This window comes from Camellia sinensis, chromosome 1, assembly GCF_055761805.1.
Source record: "Camellia sinensis isolate YWXY chromosome 1, ASM5576180v1, whole genome shotgun sequence".
In the NCBI taxonomy this organism is placed as follows: domain Eukaryota; kingdom Viridiplantae; phylum Streptophyta; class Magnoliopsida; order Ericales; family Theaceae; genus Camellia; species Camellia sinensis.
In genome coordinates this window covers 217,912,289-217,933,068 of record NC_138961.1, presented here as the reverse complement: position 1 = coordinate 217,933,068, position 20,780 = coordinate 217,912,289, and the positions used below count along the sequence as shown (strand labels likewise).

At 34.1% G+C, this 20,780-nt stretch overlaps 1 protein-coding gene across 1 annotated transcript; it reads right to left on the bottom strand.

Annotated features, from left to right (window-relative positions):
• Positions 1–5,759: 5,759 nt before the first annotated feature.
• On the bottom strand, positions 5,760–20,568 carry HMA1 (heavy metal atpase 1). The gene is made up of 13 exons (XM_028255093.2): positions 19,754–20,568; positions 19,031–19,181; positions 18,746–18,930; positions 17,854–18,000; positions 15,403–15,598; positions 14,313–14,425; positions 13,480–13,715; positions 10,668–10,773; positions 9,886–10,053; positions 8,007–8,223; positions 7,321–7,508; positions 7,109–7,195; positions 5,760–6,143 (listed from the first exon to the last, which is right to left on the bottom strand). The coding sequence occupies exons 1-13, from the start codon at positions 20,249–20,251 to the stop codon at positions 5,964–5,966; spliced, it is 2,472 nt and encodes an 823-aa protein (XP_028110894.2). The 5' UTR covers positions 20,252–20,568; the 3' UTR covers positions 5,760–5,963.
• Positions 20,569–20,780: the final 212 nt, after the last annotated feature.

Below are 20,780 nucleotides of genomic sequence, written 5' to 3'. Positions count from 1 at the left end.
GTGCCTAGCCCTAGGTCCACCCTGAGTCCAACCAAATAACTCGAGGACAATGTATTCCAAGACTACGGTGAATTACAATCTCACCTTATCCAGTCCGCCCAAATAAACACACCCTAAATGAACCAAATTTTTGGGGTACAATTTGGCTCATTAAAATCTTGTTTAAAATCAATTTATCAGGTATAAATAAATTAAATTTAAATACATTTAAAAATTTATTGAAATTTTAAATTAAATTTCAAAAACTTATTACTTAGCTTGACTTCATTTGTTCACAGCATTTGTGAGTAGTCATTTTCCTTTCTTTAAAAAAAAAAAAAAAAAAAATTGTACTCATTTTAAAAAGAGACACCAACCAGAGTGTGATATTCAAAACAAAACGGTTTAAGATTTATGGTATCAATACATATATATATATATATATATATATGCATACATTAACAATGTACATAGGTTAAGGAATTTTATCTTGCACCCTCCTATAACTTCTTTGGTGAGTGGATCCCTGCTGTAAATTTTACGTGTTATGCTTTTAAGCATGTCAAATTTTGAGTTAATTGGATAACCAAAAGCTAATTGTATAGCTCTCATAATTTGGAATTGCATTATATATAAAAATGCAAGTGTATGTATCCCCTAATTATTAACTTCTAATCGATTTAAAATTTGACCAAAAATGGTCAGAGAAGGTAAATACGAAGTGTGGAGTCATTGTCGCTTTCAAATATAACATGCGTGTTAAGCACACACAAGGGAACACATGGGTACAATTCATTGTCCTATCCCAAGCTTACGCTCTCACGAACCCTTATTGATATATACTTAATATCACATAACATCATTCTTTAGGCTTTTTAGGAACAATACAACCGTCTTCTCTTAAAACTTGCATACACAACGAAGATGCAACATTATATCTATTTTTGTAGTAAATTCTCAAAATTATATGTATCGTCTATTTCCTATAATTATCAAATAAATTTAATTTTTTTAAAGAATAATTTACGCATAAGTTTAAAAGATGAAGGAACCTTAATGGGGCTGAAAAGCAACCGGAACAATAATTTCTTTAACACAATGGTTGCAAGTCATTGATCTTGGGCAAACATCCAACCAGGAAATCACCTTCATTAAAATAGATTGTGAAACTGAATCCATAAGAGAAAAGCCAAGTCCTAAGTGAGCACCAACTGATGACCATTACATAATTTTGCATCAAATTTTGGATAAATTTATGATGGTTTGCCCTTGAAAGGGGAAGGAGTGTCCTTTTAAACCTTAAATCGGTGTGTAGCAAAGTTCAAGTTGAGCTACCCACTCTACTCTCCCCACTCCATTTTAATACCCAAATGGCAAAAAAAATATTATCTTAAGCGTGTTTCGAGCTCATGTTTCAGGAATGTAAGTTGGTGCATTTGGTTTGGTGGACAAGACTTTTATACTGTCGTGGGTATTTTTTCTCATCGACTCTAATTTTTAGCAGTGTTAAAAGTATAGCGGAGTTGGGTAACATGGACAACGTCGATAGATCTTATTTTTTCAAATTACATTTATGTAAAAATCAATCAATGTATTATGCTTTAGTTTTCTAAATTTAATTTTCTGAAAATTAAGTTTTTTGTTTTTTGTTTTTTTGTTTTTTTGTTTTTAATGAATATTTTTAAAATTTAAGTAATTTTTTTTTTACTTTTTTAGATGCACCTTACTTAGATATATCTAAATAGTAAAATATTTGTGAAAAAATATTTAAAAAAATTAGTAAATACACAAAAATACAAAAAAATATACTAAAATTTCATATGTTTTGGTATTTAGTGTATTTTTTGAAGATTTTTTTTCATAAATATTATATTTTTTAAGTGTATTTATGTTAGGTGTGTAAAAATTAGAAACAATTGCTTAAAATATTAAAAAAATTCATTGAAAACAGTAAAATACAGGAAATAAAAAAGTAGAATTTTCTGAAAACCAGAACCAAACAAAGTGAATAATTTTTTTTTGAATCACTGTATTTTTTGCACCTTTGTATTTTGTCGTTTGTAATTTTTGTGAGGTTGTTTGTTTGGTCCTTGGGGTCTTTTATTTTTTTTGTTTGGGTAAATTAAGCAAATGGTCCCTATAGTTTATATGAGAGTCAATTTGGTCTCTGTTTTAATTTGCTCGATTTAGCCCTTTTAATTTAATTGATTATGTCATATTGGTCCAATAAATAACAGCTGTTAGGTTAGGTGGACGAAAACTTAAACGATGTGTTAATTTGAAACCTGCAGTTTACACGCTGTATCAATTTGGTCCCCGTTATTTTAATTTACTTGATTTTGATAGGGACCAAATTGACACATCGTGTAAATTACATAAACCAAATTGATACATTATTTGAGTTTCCGTCCACCAAACCTAATGACCGTTATTTATTTGATCAATATGATACAATTCGTTAAATTAAGGGATAAAATCGATCAAAATTAAAACAAAATTGACCAAATTAACACATCATGTAAACTATAAAAACCATCTACATAATTTACCTTTCTTTTTTTGATATGTACGTTATTTATTTCTATTTTAATATAATTGCTTTATATGTACTTAAAAAAAAAAAAGACGAATTTTATAGTAATATGCAAGTAAAAATTTTATACAAAATAACATGACACATTGGATCTTCAAAAAAATTTATTTTAAAAATATCAATAACCACATCATATTGATTAAATATTCTGCATAAATATTTTCTAATACATTAACATTTTAAACAGTTTTCAAGAGAAAAGAGTGGAAGAGGATTTGTAACCAAATAGGAAATTGGAACCCCCACACCCACGAATTCTTCACGGTTAAGGTTGTTATGGAAGTTGAGAAGAAACATACATCCTGCATTACTTGGGCGGTTTCAATCTCTTAAATTTATTGGTATATTTTTCTGGACTTTTGGGGACAGAATATGGTTGCCAATCACGTCTTCATTTTTTTCTTTTAAATTTTACGTATGATTCAAGCCTCAACGGCCCACCCAAATCTTCTGTTTCGCTAAATTTTTGGTAGGTTTATATGATAAATCAATATTTAAATTTAGTATCTCTAAAACAAGTACATCACCCTATATATTAAGTTTCATTGGAGAAACTTTTTTAATTTTTTTTTAAGATTGAATGTTGATGGTTGTGAAGGAAAAAATAAAATACTAACTTATTTAATTTATTTTGTCTTTTTGTACTTATTTAGGTAAAAAAAATTGTTGCTAAACGATAACCAAGCCTTGGTTTGCTTTTTATCTTTGGCTATATAATCACAAAAAGACAAAAAAAAGTTACAAAAGTATCAAACTATCCCATCTATAAACAAAAAGTCAAAAAAGCATTATTCTATACTAAGGGCAATTTTTGTCATTCCAAAATTAAAAAGTCAAAAAAGTCAAACAAGAAAACTAAAAAAGTTAATAAGTCAAAAAGTGTACTTTTCTAGAACATCTCAAACCAACCCTAAATAACTAAAAAAGTTAAAAAAACCAAAAAACTAACTAAAAAAGTCATTGCCAAACGACTCCTAAATGGGTTTAACTTCTCCTATATTCGCAAGCCAACTTGAGAGAGCATTTGAACTTAGTTGACCCATTGTAAATTCAATCTCAGTAATCCGAACTATTCACTTTTTAGTACTTGTTAAGAAGAATATTCATATAAAAAATCAAGATAATTAGATTTCGTTAGCTATATGATTGAATCACATTTTTTTTTTAAATGAACGACAAAATATAATTTCAAGAATAACCGTTCATTTTTTAAAGACAAATGTGATTCAAACATATAGCTATCGAAGTCTAATCATCTTAATTTTGGATAAACTACCAATAAGTCTTAATAGTTAAAATTAATTCTCATTATGTCTTATTGAAAGTTAGTCCTAATAAAATCATCGCTAAAAATAATTTTTTGTAACGTTTTTTTGCATATATTGTTAAAAATTGACAATTAGGAATTTTTTTCATAATTATTATTAATTGTTGTTAAAACTTATAATTAGTGACATTTCCATGTGATAACTTTTTCAAATTGTTGAAAGTTAAAAATTAGTGACTTTTTTTATGAAATTTTTTTTAAACTGTCGCTAAAATTTATAATTAATGACTTTTTTATGATAAATTTTTTAAACTGTTATTGAAAATTAATAATTAGTGACTTTTTTAATAATATTTTATAAAAATGTCATTAAGTATTATAAGGCCTACACGTAAGTCTCCCCCTTGATTTTTTACATAAATTTTCTTCTCAATGAGTTCTAAAAAGTTAACAAGCTGGATCATCGATATGAAATATTGGATTTTTTACTTCAACCTGTCAACTTTTTTACACAAACTCACTTTATTTTTATTTTTTTTTCTTTTTTGTTTTAAATTACTCTCTTCTACTAAGGCTCCTTGTGCTTCTTTTAAATAAAAACGACTGAGTTTTAGAAGAAAAAAAAAAAAAAAGCAAACAACAGGAAGACCAAATTAGGGTGTTCCGTGTATTGATTAAACTACTGTGTTTCACATACCACACAAATCCTCCCAATTTCCCTCTGCCTTTCTGTACTTCCGTCTAGAAGTAGACTACCTTTTTTTGAAGCAATCAAAACGGAACTTAATCATTAAGATTAGCACAAGGGGTAATTCAAATTTTGCCCTACACGGTTTGTCCTAAAATTGGTTCAAAGGCCAGACATTTAAAACCCCCTGCAGTTGACTAAAGTAATCGTTGATAGTTTTTCCATTCAGAAAGTTTTTAATACATTATAAATGACACTAATCTCTGAAGTTTCCTCTCTCTCTCTCTCTCTCTCTCCCTCCTTCGCTGACACCCCAAAACCACCCACGTCAAGAAACCACACTTTCAATTTCCATGGTTACAACTTACAAACACCACCACCACTTAATGTCCACTACTACCCATAATCTCAGTTTAAAATTTAAAAACGAAAAAAGAAAAAAAAGAACTACCCTTAATCTCCTTTAAACGACCAACCATCACCATCTTTGTCCTCTTTGGCAACCCATTGCTGCCGCCACCTTAGCAAACAAAACAACACCACTCTCAACCTCCACTCTCTCTCATCTGGTACCACTCTCAGCCTCCTTGCTCAACCACCTCTGGTGGTGTCCTATTTTCACTCCATTGATTCTCTAAAACCATCTGCACCTCAACCAAGCCTTCATCTCTTTCTCCCCCCTAATTCTCTCTAAAATCAAGACCTAATTTTTGGCACCCACACCACAGAATTACCATTGCCTCAACTGTATCTCCATGGCCAAAACTCAGCTCAACTATTCACATCCTCTCAAACCAGTTCATACAGCTTTTGCTAACAGATCAGCCCGCACGCAATTGAGCTCCATCTTGGACCAGTTGCAATCAATGGTGCGGAAGCTGTTGGTAGCATGTGGCCTCAATCACCATTCTCTCTCTCTCTCTCTCTCTCTCTCTCTCTCTCTCTCTCTCTCTCATAATGGTTGTGATTGTGGGTTTAGTTGCGGTCTTCAGAGAGAGAAGAGAGAAAGAAGTGAAGAGAGTGGTGACTAGCCATGGGTGGTGTGGTAAGGTGATTGACAATGTTAAAAGAGGTAACTGCCAAAAGAGGTGGGTATGCCAGTTTTGAGGTTGTAAATGGAGGAGAAATTCAAGAAAAAAGCAAAGGGCAGTTTAGATACCAGCAAACTAAATTTGAAACTGTAACTGTAATTATTAGGGAATGAAAATTAGATACCAAGGAAAAAACAAATATCAACAAAACTCTGTGTACTAAAATTACATTGAAATTCTCAAGTAAACTTTATGTGAGTCAAATAATATGATTATTCACGAAATACACTTGAAAACCTACACGGGATCTAACGTTTTTCATCCTATTTACACTCTTACAGAATTAGAGCATTGTTTGAGCACAAAGAAATCACACCTTAAAAGGGCTACCATAGATGGTGTCAGCTACAGGGGTGCAGCATCAATGGTACTGGGGCAGGTACTGTGCCTCCTTCGAAACATAATCACGGATTTGAATTTATCAACCATGTCCACAAGATTCTGCCTCCATGACCATGTTGGGTCATTTAGAGCACGGATAGAATTGAGACAAACAATAAGAGTGCCACCTTCATGTAAAAGAACCTGTGCATATTCACCACAACAAATTGAGGGGCCAATTTGGTTTCTATTACATGCTGAACACAAATTCAAAACAGTCAACAACGACAAAACATCAAACAATAACTTCTAGTAAGTAAACATCTAAAACCAGTTACAAGTAAAATGACAAGCCAAAGTTAAACAATTATATATATATAGAAAGGGCATAATAATTAGCACCCAGAGTATTCCAACAGTTTCCCCATGTTGTTGGGTTCATTGGCTATAACAACCTTTGTGATGGAACTGAAGGAAATTTTGACATTTATGTGACAGTAAGTTACAATTAGTTTACAATTGCGTAACCATGGTGACAAAGCCATCAAACAAAGGGGCAATACTATATAATCAAAATTTACTAAAATCTCATAAAAATGGTGTGGCCTTTTGTGGTCATTACATACCATTGTGTCTCATAATTTTAAAAAACGTCACTGTCAAAACATTCTAGATAAATTATCTGTATTAAAAAGTCAATTTATGAATCATTTTCCAAATATTATTATCAAGCTTGATTAAAATTTCAAGGGGCCCAAGGCCCCCGCTCTGGGCCTGCCCTCTCTTTGTCCATGCATGGGTACAAGTCACTTTAGTCATAAACATCCTTAGATGATGCATTTTAATATTTTCTGAGGAAAAAATGTGGAAAAAGGTTAAAAATTTGTTGGGTATGAATGAATCTAATCAGATCCTATTAAATCTTCTAATCACCCAAATAACAAATCATGCACAAGTCAAAAAGGGTCTGAATCTATCAAAACCCGATAGTTTCACGAATCACATGAATTGTAAAACGTTAATTGAATTCTTAAAATAGATCCACCCATAGATTCACATTGATCTATGCATGAATCGCCAACAGAATCGTGAATCTGGTGTAATTCCCATCACAACACATGCATAACAAAAAAAAGGGTTTGGAAATTAAATTGTTAAATTATTTGTACCGTTAACCAGAGCGGAAGAAACCCCAAAACTGATGTAAGAGAGGCCAAAAAGATGCTAGATAAGGCAAGGGCGACATTTTGTTTGACCTGCAAATACAAAGGAATGTAAGACCAATAGCAAGACAGAAATGGATTGTGCAGAGGACAGTCCATGCATCAGTAAAACAAAGGAAAAGGATCGTAGAGGAGAATAAAGAGAATGAACTGAATACCAGGGAAGTTGTTTGATGAGATTTAGCAATACAAAATGGAACACCAGAAATATTGTCCTGCAGCAACAGCACATCTGCCACAGCTATAGCAGTTGCACTAGCACGTTGGGCCAGCACAATACCTACAGTAGCAGCAGCAAGTGCTGGAGCATCGTTGATACCGTCACCAACCATTATAAGCCCTCCCCCTGCAATAAAATTAAAAATTGGTTCATCTAATTGTGAGTTGCCTAGATCAAAAGTTTTCTTGCAATATTTTTACTCAATAAAGCAGCATTAGCATTTTCCAATAACACTTTCTATCACTCAATATTTCCATTGACAAATATCATTATTTTTCAAAAACTTAACACTGTGATACATTGAGGAAAATATTCGTCAATGTATCAGTATTTTCATGCTTGTCATATATCCTTTCATTGCCACTTTATTCCTTGTGCTCTATATATGAAAGACAATTCTTTACCAACTACGCATCAATGGGAGTTTGCTTTGACAAACTGCAATGATTGGATTCCAGAACTTCAGAAGAGTCAAATGTAACAACTTTACTAGACACTAAACTTTGTCAATCTAAAATAAATCAATATTTATACTGAAGAAGCTAAAAGCATAGCGCAAAACAACCACACAAAAAAAATTTGTGAGCCTGAACGTTTAGTAGTGTTGTATATCAGAAATCTTACCAGTATCTCTTGAGACACTAGTCACATGACTGAGCTTATCCTCAGGCTTCAAGTTGCAATAAACCTCCTTGATGCCAACTGCATTTGCAACTCTCCATGCACTTGAATTATGGTCACCCGTTAACATGATTACGTGGAGCTTTGCTTCACTTTGCAATGCCAGTATGACATCCACAGCCCCAGATCGAGGCTTATCCTCAAAGTGAAACAGTGTTACCTGCACACATTTTTTTTTATGAACCTTTGTTATCTACTAGGATGGTCAAAATACCAAATTTATTACTTTGATGGGCATTATTTTAATGCCATGGAGACTGAAGTTAATCAGCAAATAGAAAATGCTCTTATTTTCTTCCATGTTTTACTTTTACATTTTTATTTGTATTTCTAATATTGGTTTTGTGCTATTTATTTGCCATTGTTTGGAGCAAGGTTGATGGTAAATAACCATCTATGGGAGAGGACTGGCTCTAAAACTTTACATCCAGTGTGATGTAGGACTAGGACTGCTTAGGAAACTTAGAATTTAGGCATCCTACAAGGGGATCTAAAAGTTAGAAGAAAGTTTCTAGTGTTCGTCGACAAATATGTTGGAGATTTTTGCCTGATTTCCAAAACAGCAGACGCAGGATTTTCAGAAAAAAGTGATTCCGGAAACTCTGGTTAGCAATGATTTATGGCTTTTGGTATTAATTTGAATGCTGAAGGCAAGGAAAGGGATTGGTGTTGATTTAGGCTTAAAAGGGAAGGGTTTAGAGGACGAAATTGAGACTGTTCTACTGCTGTGAACAATAACCCAAGTATAGTACCTTGCTTTCTCGTGGAGAGAAGAAAGAGAAAGATCAAGGGTGTACTCTCACAAGGGAAGAGAAACACGTACAAAAGACAATCACAATTATCCAAATCCATAATTCAACTCTTACTGCTTAGAAGATTACATATATAGGCCACCTAGGAAACATTGACCTAAAAGACTATCTTAGACTTTAATAAAACCCACATATAAAATGGAACCATTTAATAACTTGACCAAAAACACCATCCATAGATCCATATAACAACCCAAGTCCTGCAAATTCTAAAATTATAATATATATATATATATTATAAACCCCTAAAAGAGAGAAAACACAAATAAAAAAGATTAGAATTATACTATTTAGCACAAATGTAAATAAATACCCTAAACACTACCATGGACGTTTTCATTTGAACCAAAAAGGCTTCTTGATGATTGTAGGACCCAAAGCCTTCGTTTTAGGTTTCCGAAGCCTATTATTTTTATTGAGCTATTCGATACATCACAAAGGTTTGTAAAGTGGTCTGAGGTGAAATTTAGCAAAATATTTGTCACACACACGCTACCATTCTTTTCATGCCTCAGGCCAACACAAACTGTGCACTGTTATTTATTTATTTATTTATATATTTTTTTTGTGTGTGTTTGTAACTAGAAGGGTGGCTTTTAGAACATGAATGCACGTGTGGGAGAGAAAAATTGTATCATAGGCAAAGGGAAAGTGGGGAATAAGTAAAAATTCAGTCTTCAAACTGGAAATAACTAACAGAATTGTCTTCACACGTTCATTTACAAGTTTGTCAACTTGTATTGATTAAGCACGTTAAATTGTGGGAATATGGAAAAGTATGGTCTCCAAACTGTCTTATAAAGTATATCCTAGAGTAAGACAATTGAGAAACATGCTTAAATCTCTAAAGAAGTGGATAAAGCATAATCCAACTTTTAGTTATCCATCTTCTAGTAAACTTTTTGCCTTTTACAAATGGAACTATGACTGAAACTCATATGGAAATCACATTCAAGTATAAGTCACAACATCCAGCATCATCATTATTCTCACACAACTAAGAATTTCACCTTTTTATTATTGACTGATAGAGCAGCCCGAACAAAATGAATTCCATAAGAAGAGGTGCTCACTGCTTCCATAATCTTTTTTGATTCGTCTTCAGAGCTAAAAAGTGAAGTGACGAACTCTACAGAACCAAGTGAAGCTTTCAATGGTTCACCTGCTCCAAGTCCTGCCTATAACAGAATAAAAATGAACGTCGACTTATATCCCCTGTTATGATGGGAAACCAGTATGAAACGTTAAGAAAACACATAACTTCCAGTACAATCTGCTCAAAGAAGCAAAGAAACAAGTACTACTAACAAACTTTTAAACAGGCTAATGTGATGGATAAAAATTGGTATGATTAGAGAAGCCTGCTTCACCAAGACCTACAGAACAATTTCAATATAACCAATTATGAAAAAGAAAAGAACATAATGCCAGTCACACCAAACCCATTGCATGGGACTCACAAGAACGTACTATGCAAGTGATTCATATTAGAGTCGATCAAAGTATCATCAATTTCTCTGAGACACTTCAGGAGACAACTATTCATTAAAATTGGACCGAGTGATATACCAATGTACTAGGCAAAGTGTCTTTGTATTGGCATTTACTTGATCCATCATGGCATAACAAATTCCAACAAAGAGGCACGATTAAATAGAAACTCTACAGAAAATGAAAGAAATACAATACCTAAAGCAAAATTATATTTGTTAAATAATGGAATAAGTTTAACATAATCAGTGTAGCTGCTCCACATAGGAACTCAGTATTATGCTGGTATGGAAGAGACTACCTCAACACTAGATAATGTCGCAAAAAGACCTCTACCAGGTAAATTCTCAAAACTTTCAACAGAAACGGAAGGAAGGTCTTGCCCTACACTATGATCCACAACAGCTCTGCAACAACCAAAATAACAGGTGGTAAATACTCTCAAAAATAAAACTAAAGATCAAAATATTGTGTCCAAGTCCAACCATGACATTAATACCGAATTAGCACCAAAAAACAAAAATTTAACTGCATTCAAAAAAGTTCATATATCCAAATAAAGCATACTTGCTGATTAATCAAGACAAAGGTTCTCGCCACATAGTTAGATTAGATCAAGTACTCTCTCTCTCCCTCTCTCTCCCCCATAGTAGACAAAACACAAAAATAAGTCAAGATTGATTTTTAAGGAATTATAGTATGATCAGTACAAAGAACAAGGGTGCATGATAAGGCTTCATGCACACAACTGTATGCAAATTATGCCCTGCAGGCAGCCCCGTGTAAAAGGTAGGCTAACCTCAAAACCATCCTTTTTTAAGAATGAAAAGGATCCACCGTAGATATACAAAATGGCATGAATGGGTCAATAACCAATGACCATATTCAGATTAACTTTATCTGTAATTACAGATGGTGCCAAATTAGAAACAATGCTTGTTGAAATAGCATACATGAAGGTTTACCAGGTATAATGCATGGTTATTGTAGAACATGCATGTGATCAAATCTCACTAATTTCATGCATCAGAAAACCTTATTAGTTCTTCTAATTGAACTGTAGGGACTGCTGAGGCTTTGTCCTTCAAATATTCACCTATCCAAGATCGTCTTTTTGTTCTATAAATCGTACAATTATTGGATTGATGTCAATGCAGTTCCACTCACAGCCAAGAAAATTATAAAAATGTTTAATAAGTTCACTGAAAATTATAAATTCCATTCCCAAAAATTACAAAATTATAAAATTGCTTTGAAGCAGAAATTCTATTTAGTGTTTGGTAGAGTTTTAGAATTATGATTTGAGAATAGAATTGTATTTTGAGATTGTGAGTTTGGAATTATGATTTGAAAAGAGAAAATCTGTTTGGTTATGAGTTTTAAAAAGAGTTTTGAATTTTTTATGAGACATATGAAATGAGAAAAGTTGTTTGGTTATGAGTTTTGAAAAAAGTTTTCAAAACTGAATTCAAAAACTTATAACTCATAACCAAACACGCAACTCAAAACTTTATTGAAATTCTATTCAAAGCTCATAACCAAACTCTTTTTAAAATTCAATTCAAAAAAATTTTTTGTCATTTTGGTCTAAAAAAAAAAATTTGTGTATTTAAAAAATGTCAAAAACAAATATAATTTTTTTTTTTTTTCAAATAACAGGTAGCGATTGGCAATTGCAACAAAAAAAAAAAAAAAAAGTGTTGTTCCAGTCAACCGGCTGGACATCCAAAAGGATGTCCAAGCAGACGACCAGGTAGACCAAAAATTCAAAAATTGTCTAGTTTACCAAATATGTTTTCAAAATGTGTTCTGAAATTGATTTGGAATCATAATTTGAAAATTAAACCAAACATAGCATTCAAATATGAAACTCACACCAAACACAGCCCTAGTTTTCTCTTCTTTATTATTTCCCCCCTCCCCCCGGACACAAAATACCAACCACAGTAAATTTAACAATTTCAAAGGTGGTTTTTGATAGCTACCAAGTCCACTGAAAAGCCCCCAATGGTAGAAGAATATAAGAATGGATAAACTTTTAGTCAAACAAGGAAAGCAGAAGTGGGATACATAGGGTTGGGAACACACCTAGAGGGTGTTTATGCTTACAAAGTAATATAATAAGTAGCTTTATGATTTAATCATTTAAAACAGTTTTCTAGCTAGTTCAGTATTTATAAACTAAATCAGAGACTCCGTGATGCAGGACAAATAGTGACATCGCTGTAAAGACTGTTCTGGGGCTGCGAAAGTGCTGAAACCAAATCAAACCAAACCTTAAGTCCCATCAAATGGGGTCGGCTGAAAGTGCTGAAATTTAAGGAGAACAAAAAAAAAAAACAAAACAAAACAAAAAAAAAAAAAAAAAGAGAAGAAGAAGAAGAAGAAGATAGATCTAGGAATCACTCCTAGAATTCCTTAGGCATCACACCTAGGGTTTGATTGCATCACACAACCCATAAAGAATCTTTAAAACTGTCAACTTTTTACAAAATATCAGCTCTATTGAATTATAGGTATTACATGATTTTATATAGAAGTAGGAGACTTCTTAAACCAACTATAACCAAAAAAAGAAACTGTTAGTCTATTATAATATCTTTCTTCTAAACTAATTTAAGACTAAATAAGAAACATAAATAAAACCTAATTAAATAACTTGAACCACAAGATGACCCATGGGCGGCTACAATCCATGACAACAATAACAAAAATTACCAAAATACCCTTGACCTAAAAATCCTACAAAATATAAAAATAATCATAAAATAATATTTTAATAATACTATAAACATAATTACATAAAATTCAGTTTCTCTATGAAATCATGTCGATGTTCAAATATCATTGCTTCTTTCAATTTAGCCTTCCTTGAGCTTCTTATACTCTACATCACTCCGGCAGGATCATGCCAGACAAGGGCAATGTTAAATTGCAAATTAGAAAATTCAGCCACATCAATCACTGGTTTATCCAGAGGTCGCTTAGTGGTGGGAATCAAGCTCATAGGTCATCTTGAAACATTTTTCCCCAAAATATTGTAATATAATATATACAGTCAGATAAGAGAGAACATTAACTAGAAAGACGTATTTCTGTTTCACCAAAAATACCTTCCAATGGGGTGAGTGGTACCCTTCTCCATGGCAGCTGCCACAGCAAGAGCTTCCTTTTCACAACTTGGAACACAGCAAGAACCAAACCTTTCTCCATTTTTCATGTGCCCATGGATTGGTTCAATTGCTTTGCACATAAACTCCCCTGTTGTCAACGTACCGGTTTTATCAAATGCAATAGTGTGGCAAGAAGCTAGTGCATCTAGTACATGTCCACCTTTCAGCAATATCCCCTACAAACAATCAGTTTGTTAATGGCTGTGAGCAAAAATGAACACTCAGCATGAGAAATGATTCTCCCTCCCTCCCTCTCTCTGACCATGCTGCCGGGTCATAAGAATCCAACAATAAAGAAGTTTCTATATGTCCAAGACTAAAAAGGAACCTTCTGGAGAATGGAGACAATACAACTGGAACTAAAAACATTAAAGGGACCAAGGGAGAGAAATAAGCTACTGAACAGAGGACTCAATTGTTTAATTCTTCAATTTTTAACTGTCCTAAGATATGAAGTAATTATGAAGAACAGTAAATGATATAAATATCATATTTCATTAGTGTTCTTAGGAAATTTAAAAGACAATGCTTTGGTGATGTCCTTTCATTTTTCCCCTCTCCAATATACAAAGAATAACTAAAGACACCATCGTAATAGTAGAAGACCCAAGTAGAAAATCAAAAACAAAAACAGAAGCAATACTCTTACAAGAAAAAAAAAAAAAAAAAAGACTCAGCCGTGCCTCCCAGCCACAGAGAGAGACATACAGAGACAGAAAGGAGACAATATTATTCATGAAGATCATGGTTTATTGCTTTATAATGGTTTATACCTTTCTTGCACAAGAGCTGATTGCAGTAGCATATGCCAGAGGAGCTACAGCCAATGCACAAGGTGACGCTGCCACCATGAGCCCCAGCGCTCTGTAAACTGATCCTCTGCAAACTACATGACTGAGTCATTACTAAATCAGTACAAAAAATAAAAGATAGCATGTCCTTAGAACTTTTTCTTTCTTTTTTTTTTTTCCCCTTAAGAAGAATTTAGTAAAAGATTCATGCAAGACATTGATAACAGAACATGAAAGAAAGATGCTCACACAACATGCAATGCCAATACGTAATGATGGATAAATATATTCATTAATACATGTCACGCCAATGTGTAATGAGTATGGACATCTAGATGTTAAATTGGTTGAAATAAATCTCACTGCGTTTTTTTTTTTTTTTTTTTGAGCAAGCGATTATCTCACTAAGTATTTCTCCCTACTGAATACTTGGATAAAATAGACTTCAAATTTACAGTAACTTTTATGAGGCTGCCATCAATAAAAATAGCAGAGATATAGCTATTTGAGCTTTCTTTGTATATAATGGGAGTTCAGTAAATGTGGGTTGAGTGAAACTGAGCAAGAGTGTGTGTTTTCTAATGTTTTATTTCTTGTGTAGCTCAGTGATTGCTGGAATGAAGATAAAGTATAACCAATGTGGGTTGAGGGATGTGAGCACATCTATATTACCAACCTGTCACTGCCCTTACAGTTTATTTCTAACATACTACATATATAGCCATACTTTATCCATTTTGCAGGTACAGGAGGCTATGAAGGTGTATGTTGAAAACATGCTGTGTGGGTTGAGTGATGGGAGCTTATATATTGTGTGCTTGTTTTTCCTTGCCGAGTACTGTGAGCTTCTAAATAGAGGGTTAACTAATAAACATTGATCTAATTGTCAAACAATGATGAACACTAGTAACTAATAACCAATATGATTATTCCATATGTCGTCAAAGATCCTCTTTTAGCCAAATAATGTGAACACCAGCTAAGGCAACTGACATTATACAAAAAAGGCAATGCAGCAGAAACAGTGACAGGAATTCTGGAGAACATATATAGAAAGACCCTCTAAAATTACCTGGTGTACTAATGAATGGCCACTTGAAAAGCAATGGCCCAAGGAAGGCAACAGCAACTGATAGAACTACAACCACTTTACTGTAGTGCTCACCAAACTTATCCAGCCACCTCTGAAGCTTTGGTTTACTTAGTTGCGCTTTTTCGGTCAATTGCACAATCCTGCTCAGCATTGATTCTTTCCATGTCTTTTTTGCCTGAGTGATGTGAAGCCATATCATCGTCATGAATAGTATACAAGAATGTTGGAAACAATCATTTTTTTTTCCTCACTTGTATGTGGAAGCAAGGGAGAAAATAACCAATAAAAGATAAAGAAAAGGAAATCCCAACAATATTCATTGCAAAGGTCCTAGGTGCAGCTTATCCAATTGCAAAAATCTTGATTTGTTCTTTTCTTATTTGCAAGATCCGCAACTGTGCTAGTTAATTTCCATCTTCACCACATAGTCATATTTTCTAGCAACCACCTTCATCACCATCACTGCAAAAAGTCTGCAAGTTGAAAATTTCATCTCCACCATGGCCACTGTAACCATCATTAGCACCAGTTTTTATGATCTGACAACCACTGCCCATATGTCATATTGTCACTGTCAATGACTCCTCCCACTACTACAGCCCGCAACACCCAATTGCCACCTTCAGAGAGAATAACATGCGTGAATGTAGGTAGAGTTCTGAAACCAAAACAGGTGGATAGGTACAGAGTATCTACAGCCATGAGACAATAAGAACTCAGAAGAGCAACCTGTAACCTATGTTATGCGGACTCGGATACGGGTGTCGGGTACAGGTATGTATCTAGAGGTCGGACTCGTCAAACTATAAATTTAAGAGTACGCGGACTCAGTAAAAAAATTTCATATTTTATATTTTTAATAAAGTATGTGAGATAAAATGGTGATATATGTAACCTACAGTGTCAAAAAGACATTTCTAGCAATTATACAACAACATGCACATATAATAATAGTGTTATGTACAATTATATAAGAAGTGTCCGTTGAAAAAGATTCGACACATATCCCATACCCTTGTCTAAGTGTCGGGTGTCCGACACGGGTATTTGATTTATTTTGAAGAATCCGTGTAACATAGCCTGTTACGTTGCAAGAAGAGGTGCCTCTTACAAAAGAATTTTTACACTGCCACCTTTTAATAAAAATTCACCTTAGCACTAAAACTTTGTACCTACCATTTATCATAAAGACATAGATGTTCAATAAATTTATCAGACACATATCACCCTATTCAATATCAAAGAGACTGCCAAGACCACCATGCCACCAGTTCCAACAGCAAGCAGACCATTGCTTGCACTTCTTCAACACTAACTTATCACCACCTTGGGCAATCCATCAGCACTACCATATCCTCATTCACAACACTACCAATGATGGCCACTACCACTAGCAACTTAATACCACATATTACACCAAACTGGAATTACCCCACCAATAACTCATCAATATGAATTGATAACAAACAAACATCCATCGTTTATCTTTGTTGAGGATACAAATAATAAAGTTAACCATCTCTCTAACAACTTTAGCTTTTAGATGAGATGGTGGTTAACAAATTCATTATGGTTTCAGAGCAAACAATAAATCATGTGTTCAAACCTCACCACCTACCCAATAACAATAACAATAATAATAATGCTCACACATGTTTAGCCCACATATGGAGGAGAGTCTAGCCATGTTGAGTATATAATAATAAAGTCACTCCCCTCTCTAACAAATGAGACGGTAGTTAACAATTCATCAATCTTCCATCAAATTCCATGAAGAAAAGAATTTTTTATGGCTCATCCAAACAATAAGAAGTGAGGATACATTTGGGTGTCAGGAATTGAGAGGTGGAATGGATATACGGTTTATATTTTGTTCCATTATTTGGGTGCATTTAAGAGATGACAAGTCATTCCAAGTTACCTTTCTGAGATTGAATTTGATTTCCAAATTAGTGGGCATCTCATCCAAAAACTTAAGATGTTAAAATGGCTAAATGGTTAGAAAGAGGGGAGGCTTAAAAAAGCTAAAGGGGTCCATTTAGCCAGGCTGTTGGCGATGCCCTAAATATTCGGAAACATAAGGATTGTCAGATTATTTGAACCATGTGCAGCTTGTTAAACTTTGGAATTCCCTTTTCTATATTCTAAGAAAAAGAACTTGAGAATGAAGAAAATTAAGGGGGGGAATTCAAGTTAATAATGACAAACATTGAAAAGTTATTGGCTCAATATAAAAAGCAAGCAAAACAAGCTAAGAAAACTTCTGTCATCTATGTTTCCAGAAATTTCAGAAGAAACTCATTTGGACCATACCATTCTGCATATTCAGGTCCATGTGAGGAAATCTCACTTCAAATTTTTTATACTTCATCAATATCATGAGATCTTTGAATAGTCTAGTAGAGGTTTCAAACAAGTTAAAGCATATACCTTCACTATCATCATGCCATCCAGGTTCCTTGCACCACCAGGAATAGAATCCCCAACTTTCCTCTCCATTGGTTTGACTTCTCCAGTCAAGTGCTCGATGGTAATTGTTGATCTACCTTGGAAAACTTCACAATCTACAGGTACGGACTGAACAAAACAACATCTAGCATTACAACATGTCTAGGTACAAATTTAAGAGAGAATTTTCAAACCAAAACAAACTATTTTAGACTGTTATCTAATTGTCACAAAATGGGATGTCATATTTATGATGGTCAAACCACAAGGAAATTTAATTTAGAATGTAGAGAGAAACATTAACTCTGATGTGTATAACAGCTTGGAAGAGTTTAAAACTTCCAGTTCCAGTTCCCCCTTTGGGTCAACAACCTAAGTGGGGAAATCTAGTTGTTTATCTGATGCATATCAGCAGGTGCCTCTCATGTGTCCACCACCCCCAAAAAGACAGAAAAAGTAGGGAAGCAATCTATATTGATAACCCTAACCCCACCCCACCCCACCCCCCAAATAAATTTGAAAAGAGAATAGAAAAGAAAGAAAAAAGCATTCTTATGTTCATGCCTATCACATAATCACACATTTGCTACTTCTTGTGTGTTATTATTACTCCATTTCTGGCACATTCTCAAGCTCATCCTATCTAACAACCAAACATGGTGGTGCTACTAACAACAGCATGCAGGTCTCAACAGCTTAAAATGCATAGGCTCACAGAAACAGAACAATGACAGTGCTGTGCTTTAACCAATATTGACTTTAATATTACGGTCTTTGCAAAAAGCTAAAACAAATAACATGGCAAGGTCAACAAGGTTTATAACAATAAAGTTTGATATAAAAAATTAAAAACAAAGAAATTGCAAGTACAAACCTCACCAGCTTTGACCAATATATATGAGCCCACTTTTAAGTTATTTACAGGGACTTTTTTGTATGACAAATCAGAGAAATTAGGCAATTTCTCATTGCTTACTTCCAGCACAAGAGCAAAATCTGGATAATTTTCTTTCAACTCCTTAACATCAATCTTTGAGCGGCTGGTGAAATACTCTTCAGCTGCAGCCATAGTAAAATATTACATGACAAAAGTTTATTTACTCCTTTAAATAAATCAAATAAAAATAAAAATATGCCATTGAACTGGTTTCATATTTACCAATATGAGCCAGATTAAACATTGCAAGAAGCAAGCCTCCTTCCAATGGATTTCCCATAAACATGGATGCAAAGGCTGCAAGAGCCATCAGTACATGAATGTTTATTTTTCCACCAGTAATATCAATGAGAGAATCCAGTGATGCAGAGACCTGACATCAATAAAATATTATTTCAAAGTTTACTTAATAAAGCAACAGGATAATTCGATCACAAAACTTGTATTTAGCCTGATTTTGAGAAATGAAATACAGGAGAGGAAATCTCTAAGATAATTAGATAAGCTCACAAGAAAATCTCGTGTTTTAAGGATGTATGTCTGAAAGGCCAGCAAAGAGACCCAAAAAGATGCAATGAAAAAATATACTGCCCAAGATCAATAACACCATAGTCCAGATGGCAATAGAAGTAAATATGAGGGCTATCAAACTCATCTTGATCTATTCCTCCATTACATTCATACTAGTCCAATTTCATGGCAAATCTGACCCAAAAGAACAAAAATTGTCACCTTACCCATCAAATTTTGCTCTTTATCTTCATTCCTATTTAGTTTCACTAAAATTACACCATATATATATATATATATATAGATATTTTATCTTAGTCCTACTTAGCCTAAGACCTTTAACAATACATAAATACAGGCCAATTGAGTTTGAAATTATATCAGTTTATCAATCCAAAATCAAAATTAGGCAAAATTCGGAGAGAATACTCCTACCCCAACGAGAGGGAAAGCAATGATAATGAAAACACGCTGCAGAGGCTTCACAGCCGGCTTCGGAAGCAAGTAGGGACAAGCTGCGGCAGCGATAAACAGAGCCATGGCACAGCAGCACAGCTCCAAGTGTTCCCGCAAGAAGTCTGCTAAATCGGTCCACCTAATTGTTTCGGCGAATCGAAGAAACGCTTCCTGTGCCCTAGTCAGCTTGGCATGGCCACCGTGATCGTGCTGGTGCTGGTGCTGGTGCTGGTGATGGTGATGGTGGTTGTGACCGTGGTGGTGATCATGATGGTGGTGGTGAGGATCGGTGGCTTTGGCGAGACAATGGAAGTGGCGGAGATGAGTGAGAGAATGAGGAGAGAGGGGTTTGGAGAAGAGGGTTTTGGTGGTAAAAAAGGGTTTGAGATGGAGTGAATCGGCTTCTTTGCAGGTTCTACTTGTGCGATTCAGTGATCGGAAATTGGTGATTCCGACCTGGAGACGAATAGTTTCCATGGATGACTGGAAATTGTTGGGAAGAATTTTTTACGAGCTGGTTCGGTTCATTTGAGTCAGCTTCAACCTCTGGTTTTTCTCTATATTCACTTTCTCTATCGGGACTATCCTAAGCAGACCGAAATATAGTGGGACCTTAATATTTTGACATGGACTTGCAGTTTAGTGTTGTCATATTTACACCATCCGCACCACATATGTGCTCATTTTTGCTTCTCGTCAATAATTGAAAGTTCGCTGCTCCAAACCAGACCCCAATACCGTGGAAAATAGGCTTCCCTCTAGCAAAAGGATCCAGCTGAGACATTGTCCCCCCATTTTCGATTAAATAAGGTATAATAAGTCGAAATTTTCATATGATTTGATTACATGATTATTGTTATTTAATACACAAATAATCTATTCAAAAAGTATTAAACAATCCAAATCATCAAATTCAATCTGAAGTGAAACCCATTACCAATTAATTAAATCCTCAGTCCAATTATTAGACACAAAGAAATTGGTCCGCCTATCGTATTAGCGTGAA

Excerpts from the sequence above, each read along its gene's own strand:
- HMA1 (XM_028255093.2), bottom strand. The coding sequence starts at position 20,251 with ATGGAAACTATTCGTCTCCAGGTCGGAATCACCAATTTCCGATCACTG. Across the intron at positions 19,182-19,753 it reads TTGCTTTCCCTCTCGTTGGG|GTCTCTGCATCACTGGATTC; the intron begins GTAGGAGTATTC and ends TATTGATGTCAG. Across the intron at positions 10,774-13,479 it reads ACCACTCACCCCATTGGAAG|AGCTGTTGTGGATCATAGTG; the intron begins GTATTTTTGGTG and ends TGGTTGTTGCAG.